At 54.1% G+C, this 10079-nt stretch overlaps 1 protein-coding gene across 1 annotated transcript; it reads left to right on the top strand.

The window, feature by feature from the left end:
* The first annotated feature begins 360 nt into the window (after window positions 1-360).
* On the top strand, window positions 361-1833 carry LOC122935480 (mucin-2-like). Its single transcript, XM_044291246.1, has one exon. It carries the CDS (start codon window positions 361-363, stop codon window positions 1831-1833), a length of 1473 nt encoding a protein of 490 aa, XP_044147181.1.
* The last annotated feature ends 8246 nt before the right edge of the window (window positions 1834-10079 follow it).

The raw sequence follows: 10079 nt of genomic DNA on the forward strand, positions 1-10079 counted from the left end.
ATTAATTCCTCACCATCTTCAAGGTTGTGTTTGCTGTCAGTGAATGGAAACATTGCTTAAATACAGAGCCTGAAAACACATTCTGTTTATAAGTTCCTCACCCCTTTTTCAAGACGGAAATCACGTTCTGCCCAAATAGGTGCACAGTTTATTATTCATCATTTATCATCCATTTATTTCCATGTGATGCAAAAATACATTGGTTGGTAACAGTTAAGACTAGATCTTTTTTGTAAAACTATTTTTCTGTATCCAAATATTTGGGTTTTTGGGTGCTTATGCCTTTACATTCTGCATCATCACCTCTGTGTGTAATAGAAGTCACGGCTCTTTGCTGTATCCATTACACAACAGCTACCTATGGCACCACCACAGAAGCACCAAGCACCACCACTGATGCACCGAGCACCACCACTGATGCACCGAGCACCACCACTGAAGCACCGAGCACTACCACTGAAGCACCGAGCACCACCACTGAAGCACCGAGCACCACCACTGAATCACCGAGCACCACCACTGAAGCACCGAGCACCACCACTGAATCACCGAGCACCACCACTGAAGCACCGAGCACTACCACTGAAGCACCGAGCACCACCACTGAAGCACCGAGCACTACCACTGAAGCACCGAGCACCACCACTGAAGCACCCAGCACCACCACTGAAGCACCGAAGCACCACCACTGAATCACCGAGCACCACCAGTGAAGCACCGAGCACCACCACTGAAGCACCGAGCACTACCACTGAATCACCGAGCACCACCACTGAAGCACCGAGCACTACCACTGAAGCACCGAGCACCACCACTGAAGCACCGAGCACCACTACTGAATCACCGAGCACCACCACTGAATCACCGAGCACCACCACTGAAGCACCCAGCACTACCACTGAAGCACCGAGCACCACCACTGAATCACCGAGCACCACCACTGAATCACCGAGCACCACCACTGAAGCACCGAGCACTACCACTGAAGCACCGAGCACCACCACTGAATCACCGAGCACCACCACTGAAGCACCCAGCACTACCACTGAAGCACCCAGCACCACCACTGAATCACCGAGCACCACCACTGAAGCACCCAGCACTACCACTGAAGCACCCAGCACCACCACTGAATCACCGAGCACCACCACTGAATCACCGAGCACCACCACTGAAGCACCCAGCACTACCACTGAAGCACCGAGCACCACCACTGAATCACCGAGCACCACCACTGAAGCACCCAGCACTACCACTGAAGCACCCAGCACCACCACTGAATCACCGAGCACCACCACTGAAGCACCCAGCACTACCACTGAAGCACCCAGCACCACCACTGAATCACCGAGCACCACCACTGAATCACCGAGCACCACCACTGAAGCACCCAGCACTACCACTGAAGCACCGAGCACCACCACTGAATCACCGAGCACCACCACTGAAGCACCCAGCACTACCACTGAAGCACCCAGCACCACCACTGAATCACCGAGCACCACCACTGAAGCACCCAGCACTACCACTGAAGCACCCAGCACCACCACTGAATCACCCAGCACCACCACTGAATCACCGAGCACCACCACTGAAGCACCCAGCACTACCACTGAAGCACCCAGCACCACCACTGAATCACCGAGCACCACCACTGAAGCACCCAGCACTACCACTGAAGCACCCAGCACCACCACTGAATCACCCAGCACCACCACTGAAGCACCCAGCACTACCACTGAAGCACCCAGCACTACCACTGAAGCACCCAGCACCACCACTGAAGCACCGAGCACCACTAAAAACGAAAAGCTGATGCCGGCTCCAAACTGAGCTCCAGACAGCAGAATCCAATCATTTTGGATCAATTCCAGAAATAAAATACAAAAAGAATAAAAACATGCTAATTTATGGTCAGGGCTAGGACAACGTCGGCGCACGCAGAGACACCTGCCCTGAACATAGTGGCTGAATTGTGCCGGGAGCCACGGCGCGGGTACACCAGTGAAAAAGGGGGCATACCTGAAGGGAGTTTAGAGAAAAAGGGCGGGAGGGAGGGGCGTGAGGCTCGGGCGCCTGGCTGAGCGGCAGGTAGGGGAATAAGTAGCCAGACGCCCCTCCCACAAATGCAGGCTGTTAACAGCCTTATTATTTATGGTCAGGGCTAGGACAACGTCGGCGCACGCAGAGACACCTGCCCTGAACATAGTGGCTGAATTGTGCCGGGAGCCACGGCGCGGGTACACCAGTGAAAAAGGGGGCAAAAAACATCAGTTAGGTACAACACTTTTGCAAACTACAAAGCCAGTGATCGAAAGGCACGAGATATCTCTACTCGAGGATTGGGTATATACCTAGAGAAGCAGGAGGGCCGCCACCACCCCATGGACCGGATGACATGAGCTGGCACCCGATGCCGAAAAGCAGCGGAGTCTGCCCCTAGCGACATGAGTGGCCCGAATTTACCTTGGGGTCATAGCCTAGACCCTGGGCGAGGGCACGGACGAAAGATATAAACTGAGGGTGCTGAGAAGCTTGACTGCGTGTGGCAGGAGCGGGCTATCTGGTGATGAACCTCGGATGAGGGCTAGCAGTTGATGCAGCACCTGAACTGGGCACCAATCGTTCAGCGTGGGATAGAATTTACCTCAGAAGGGGGTCCCGTCTGAATGGTATTGGTGGAAGGTAGCAGGGGAGTGTAACGGCCCTGGCTCCATAACAGATGCTGCTTCAGAGGATGGTTATGGCGATTTGAACCCGCCAGAACCTCACTGGGCTGGAGGAATCCATAAAAGGTGAGATACATGGCCGCTTTCAAAATCAGGTTAGTGAAGGGCCCAAAAAGGATTACCGCTGACCACCTGGGCGATCCGGGAACGCTGACCACCTGGGCGAACCAGGGACGCTGACCACCTGGGCGATCCAGGGACGCTGACCACCTGGGCGATCCAGGGACGCTGACCACCTGGGCGATCCAGGGACGCTGACCACCTGGGCGATCCAGGGACGCTGACCACCTGGGCGATCCAGGGACGCTGACCACCTGGGCGATCCAGGGACGCTGACCACCTGGGCGATCCACGGACGCTGACCACCTGGGCGATCCACGGACGCTGACCACCTGGGCGATCCACGGACGCTGACCACCTGGGCGATCCACGGACGCTGACCACCTGGGCGATCCACGGACGCTGACCACCTGGGCGATCCAGGGACGCTGACCACCTGGGCGATCCAGGGACGCTGACCACCTGGGCGATCCAGGGACGCTGACCACCTGGGCGATCCAGGGACGCTGACCACCTGGGCGATCCAGGGACGCTGACCACCTGGGCGATCCAGGGACGCTGACCACCTGGGCGATCCAGGGACACTGACCACCTGGGCGATCCAGGGACACTGACAACCTGGGCGATCCAGGGACACTGACAACCTGGGCGATCCAGGGACACTGACAACCTGGGCGATCCAGGGACACTGACAACCTGGGCGATCCAGGGACACTGACAACCTGGGCGATCCAGGGACACTGACAACCTGGGCGATCCAGGGACACTGACAACCTGGGCGATCCAGGGACACTGACAACCTGGGCGATCCAGGGACACTGACAACCTGGGCGATCCAGGGACACTGACAACCTGGGCGATCCAGGGACACTGACAACCTGGGCGATCCAGGGACACTGACAACCTGGGCGATCCAGGAACACTGACAACCTGGGCGATCCAGGGACGCTGACAACCTGGGCGACACAGAGAAGCTGACAACCTGGGCGACCCAGAGAAGCTGACAACCTGGGCGACCCAGGGACCCTGACAACCTGGGCGATCCAGGGACCCTGACAACCTGGGCGATCCGGGGACCCTGACAACCCGGGCGATCCAGGGACGCTGACAACCTGGGCGACACAGAGAAGCTGACAACCTGGGCGATCCAGGGACCCTGACAACCTGGGCGACACAGAGAAGCTGACAACCTGGGCGATCCAGGGACCCTGACAACCCGGGCGACCCAGAGAAGCTGACAACCTGGGCGATCCAGGGACCCTGACAACCTGGGCGACACAGAGAAGCTGACAACCTGGGCGATCCAGGGACCCTGACAACCTGGGCGATCCAGGGACCCTGACAACCCGGGCGATCCAGGGACCCTGACAACCTGGGCGATCCAGGGACACTGACAACCTGGGCGATCCAGGGACACTGACAACCTGGGCGATCCAGTGACACCGACAACCTGGGCGATCCAGTGACACCGACAACCTGGGCGATCCAGAGACCCTGACATTTAAACAAAGACAGAACCTGGGTGATCCAGGGATGCTGACAACCCGGGCGATCCAGGGACCCCGACAACCCGGGCGATCCAGGGACCCCGACAACCCGGGCGATCCAGGGACCCTGACAAGCTGAGCGATCCAGGAAAAACTGACAACCTGGGCGATCCAGGGAACCTGACAACCCGGCGAACCAGGGACCCCGACAACCTGGGTGATCCAGGAACATTGACAACCTGGGCGATCCAGGAAAAACTGACAACCTGGGCGATCCGGGAGGGACTGAGATCCCGGGGGGGCCAGGGGACCCCGGCCATACGTAAAGACCAGGAGACAGAAGCAGATTTGAACCAGAAAACGATAAACCACTGATTTCTGAGACCGTAAAGTGAAAAACACGTAAATCGCTAATTCTGGTATTGTGATGCAAGGCAGATAAACTTAAAATTAAACGTACAGAGCCCCAACTAATTTGGCAGGGGACCCAAAACTGCGCCCCCCCCCTGACAGCGGGAGGGCAACCTGCATCCCCAAAACCAGAATTAATAGATATGCCAAGATAGCATGGTTATAAGTGAAATCAACCTGTGACACCCTTTTTTTTTTTTTTTATTATTTATTTATTTTTTTCTATTTTTTTTAACACAATAGGCTCTCACGCCGAGCCGGCATGTGACCGGCAGTTCCCTGACTAGAATGCCGCTCCCCCAACCCCGCCGCCCGCACTCGTGCGAGCGCAACATGCTGGGGGAAGCGGCAATCAAGCGTGCGCCAGCCGGGGGCAGGGAACCAGGTCGGGTGCGAGACGCAGCTAGCACGGAGCCAGCTGAGCCCCGATCACCCGTCAGGCTGGCGTGCTGCGATCCGGATGTCGGCGGAGCGCGAGGCCAATAAAGGTGAGTAAAATGCCCATCGGACCAACAACCTACCTGGTAGGACACGAATGGATTCGGAAGCACGGCTCCAAAACCCCAAATGCTAAAGTTGGAGCTAATGAAAGGAAAATGACCCTGAGTAGAACCGAAGTTTTGCCGCCCTGCCTTGCTAATCAACTATAAACTGACTTACCTGAGAGCGCCTCGGAATTGCTTGGCCGAAAACGTAGACAACGTACAACTAAAAACCAATCTAAAGGGAAGAACAACACAACGTCAGAATTAAAAGAATATATACAAACCCCCTGAAGAACCGGGAGACACAGACAACCTGGGCGATCCAGGGACATTGACAACCTGGGCGATCCAGGGACATTGACAACCTGGGCGATCCAGGGACATTGACAACCTGGGCGATCCAGGGACATTGACAACCTGGGCGATCCAGGGACATTGACAACCTGGGCGATCCAGGGACATTGACAACCTGGGCGATCCAGGGACATTGACAACCTGGGCGATCCAGGGACATTGACAACCTGGGCGATCCAGGGACATTGACAACCTGGGCGATCCAGGGACATTGACAACCTGGGCGATCCAGGGACATTGACAACCTGGGCGATCCAGGGACATTGACAACCTGGGCGATCCAGGGACATTGACAACCTGGGCGATCCAGGGACATTGACAACCTGGGCGATCCAGGGACATTGACAACCTGGGCGATCCAGGGACATTGACAACCTGGGCGATCCAGGGACATTGACAACCTGGGCGATCCAGGGACATTGACAACCTGGGCGATCCAGGGACACTGACAACCTGGGCGATCCAGGGACACTGACAACCTGGGCGATCCAGGGACACTGACAACCTGGGCGATCCAGGGACACTGACAACCTGGGCGATCCAGGGACACTGACAACCTGGGCGATCCAGGGACACTGACATTTAAACGAAGACAGAACCTGGGCGGTCCAGGGACGCTGACCACCTGGGCGATCCAGGGACATTGACAACTTGGGCGATCCAGGGACATTGACAACCTGGGCGATCCCGGGACATTGACAACCTGGGCGATCCAGGGACATTGACAACCTGGGCGATCCAGGGACATTGACAACCTGGGCGATCCAGGGACATTGACAACCTGGGCGATCCAGGGACACTGACAACCTGGGCGATCCAGGAACATTGACAACCTGGGCGATCCAGGAACACTGACAACCTGGGCGATCCAGGAACACTGACAACCTGGGCGATCCAGGAACACTGACAACCTGGGCGATCCAGGAACACTGACAACCTGGGCGATCCAGGAACACTGACAACCTGGGCGATCCAGGAACACTGACAACCTGGGCGATCCAGGAACACTGACAACCTGGGCGATCCAGGAACACTGACAACCTGGGCGATCCAGGAACACTGACAACCTGGGCGATCCAGGAACACTGACAACCTGGGCGATCCAGGAACACTGACAACCTGGGCGATCCAGGAACACTGACAACCTGGGCGATCCAGGAACATTGACAACCTGGGCGATCCAGGAACATTGACAACCTGGGCGATCCAGGAACATTGACAACCTGGGCGATCCAGGAACATTGACAACTTGGGCGAACCAGGAACACTGGCAACCTGGGTGACCCGGGGGCCCTGAGCCCCCGGGAGGGCCAGGGGACCCTGGCCATACAAAACCAGGAGACAGGAGCAGGACTGAACTAGGACACAAGACCCCTGCTTCCTGAAACAGTAAGGTGTAGACCGCAGATTCTAATTTGACGATGCAAGGCAGATAAAATAAAGAAAACTACGCCCCCTCCTGAAAAAGTGGGGAGGGCTGCCTGCATCCCCAAACCAGAACCCAACTATACCTCAAGGCCCTTGAAATAGCCTTCCCCACAGATGACCCCCAAAAGCGGATGTCATAATGACCAGCGGCAGCAGATTGCTGTCCCATGTATGTAGTGTATCATATAGGGAGACATGGTGACCAACTGCAGCGGATTGTCCTGACACTTGTATACAGTGTATTATATTGTGATGTCATGGTGATCAGCTGCAGCTGATTGTCCCGTCCCCCATATACAGTTTGACCTGAGAATCCTGGCGCTGAAATGCCACCTGTGCGCTGGACACTCATGCAGAGCCGGAATGTAACCGGCAGTTTACTAAACCGGGATGCCGCTCCCCCAGCCCTGACGCCCGCACCCGTGCGAGCGCATCACGCTGGGGGAGAGCGGCAACCAAGACAGCACCACCGGGGGCGAGAGACCGGTCGGGAGAGAGACGCAGCTAGGACGGAGCCAGCTGCGCCTCCATTACCTGTGCGTTGCGAAGGACGCCGGCGGCACGTGAGCGCGAACCCGGAAGTGCGTATCGGCCGGAAGAGGAGGGAGCTCGAATCGCAAGTAATGCGTGAGGCTCGGGCGCCTGGCTGAGCGGCAGGTAGGGGAATAAGTAGCCAGACGCCCCTCCCACAAATGCAGGCTGTTAACAGCCTTATTATATGTGCCGGCAGTCCCTCGGCATATTTGCCGGGTTGCGACCGGATCTCCGCATGTCCCCATTATAGTGAAAGGGGCCAGACAGAACCTTGGCATCGCACTGTAGCGCTCGGTACCCACGGACCCATCAGGCTGTTGCCGACCGCACCAGCCTGCCGGATCAGTTTTAACGCAAATGTGAAACAAGCTGCCGTCTCAACCATTGTGAGTTAGAATAATACAAGGCCTATGAAGTATCCCCACAATAAACTATACAAGGTCTTGTAGATCTGAATTGGGAGAAAACAAACAGGAGTCAGCGTATTAGATCATATACAAACACTGCGGGGCCGATATCATTTGGCAGACTCTGGCTTCCACACCTGTGCATAACAGATGGCTACTCCATGCTATTGTTTGGTGCAAACAAAGTACAAAGTTCTTTATCCAAGAGTATAAAGATGAATATCTTCAAGAAGCAGCTAAAGTACATGTTACAATTTATTATTCTAAATGAACACAATGGATGCTGGCATGAGGATCTGTTCTAAAGCATTTCAGCCTCCATTGTTTTATACGGAATAAAATGCAAATTCATATCGGAAATGATCTCCAATCCCGTTCTTCTGTTTGACAAAATACAGTATGTGTCAGATATAGGTGACCAACTCCTACCTTAGGCCTCTTGCACACAAATGTTGTGCATCTGTTCCGTGCATTGGGGATCCGCCAACAAGTTCTATTTTTTTGGGCGGTGCGGAGGCACGGACAGAAACACCACGGAAGCACTCCGTAGTGCTTCAGTGGGGTTCCGATCCGTGCTTCCGCTCCGCATACGTGATGCGGAGTGCACACGGGCCGTATACGGCCACGGGCACACAACATTCGTGTGCAAGAGGCCTTACAAATAGAATCTGTCAGATTAGAAACAGCTTTTACTTTTGACAGGCCAGGGATTTCACCGTGCTGATGCCCGGCCCTGATCTCATTCAACTGTCCCTACTCAGAGTCCTGAGTCAGGCAGCAGATTGCAGCATGGAGTGGGGGGTCAGATGAATATTTGTTTTTTCTTTCTTTGTCACTTTGGGGGAGCATTACATGGGCGTAGCTATAGGGGGTGCAGAGGTAGCAGTCGCTACCGGGCCCAGGAGCCTGAGGGGCCCAAAGACTCTTGTGCCACATAAGAAGACACCAGTATTATAGAAAGTGCATGCTGTTCAAATTACACCTCTGGCTGGAGGGAAAGGGGTAATGTCAAGGATTTGTACAGTGTACAATGTTTGCCTTAGGCAACACAAAGGTAATGTGCTTCCCTGCCCCTGGCCATAAAGCACTGAAGGAAGTGGGGCCCCAAGCTGAACTCTTGCACCAGGGCCCATGAGCCTTTAGCTACGCCCCTGCATTATACTGAGGCATTATAAGGGGTATTATAACTACTGGGGCCCTATAGTTGGTATTCTAACTACTGGGAGCATGGTACCTACTGGGGGCAATATAGGAGGCATTGTTAATACTTTTGCCACTATAAAGGGGCCCAACTACTACTAGGGGCACTATGGGGAGCGGCTTATTACTACTAGGGGCTCTAAAAAGGGTCCTTATTTCTACTGGGAGCTCTATATGGGTGGTATCACTACTTGGGCTCTGTAAGGGCTTTATTACTTCTGGGAATACTAGCGGAGTATTATTATTATTTTTGGGCAAAATATGAAAGGCATTTCTACTAATGGGAAATCCTCAGGGAGAAGTTTTACTACTGAAGTCACTGTAGGGGGCACTCTAATTAATTAGTGCACTATGGGTGGACTATTTCTATGGAAAAATATAGAGACTATCTGTATGGCATTATTATTTCTGCAGTGTAGTATATGGGGTGATTGGGGAGCCCAATGAGCATAGTATTGGGGCAGCAGCAGGAGGGGAAGGAAGAGGGAAATGTAAGTAACCTAAGATGTTTGAGTGACAAGCTCTGCAGAGACAAAACGTGACTGAAAGAAGTTGTGATGGTGGTCTGAGCCAAATGGAGAAGATGAGGAAAGAGATTGACTTTACTTAGCAGAGATGTCACTGGATGTAAATGTTATGTAGTGCTTTATACTACTGTATGTTTGGTAGGGCTGAATGTAATGTCTATTGATGAGCAGCAGGGGCAATATTCGAATTTGCGATGTTTCGCAAATATTTAGGTGAATATTAGTGAATTCGAGAATTCGCCATTATTTTCTAGATTGCGAAAATCGGCAATTGTGCGTGCAATACAGGAGTGGGTCACTGTTGCTACATTTTCCAAGCTGCTAGAGGTTTCCTGAGACTGGAGAAGATGGTTGGCACGGCAGAACATTACAATAGCTTTATATGCAGATATAGTGCTCCAATATATTCGCGATTGCGCAAATCGGCAATTAATGATGCAAATATTTTTGCACAATA

Source organism: Bufo gargarizans, chromosome 4, assembly GCF_014858855.1.
Source record: "Bufo gargarizans isolate SCDJY-AF-19 chromosome 4, ASM1485885v1, whole genome shotgun sequence".
In the NCBI taxonomy this organism is placed as follows: domain Eukaryota; kingdom Metazoa; phylum Chordata; class Amphibia; order Anura; family Bufonidae; genus Bufo; species Bufo gargarizans.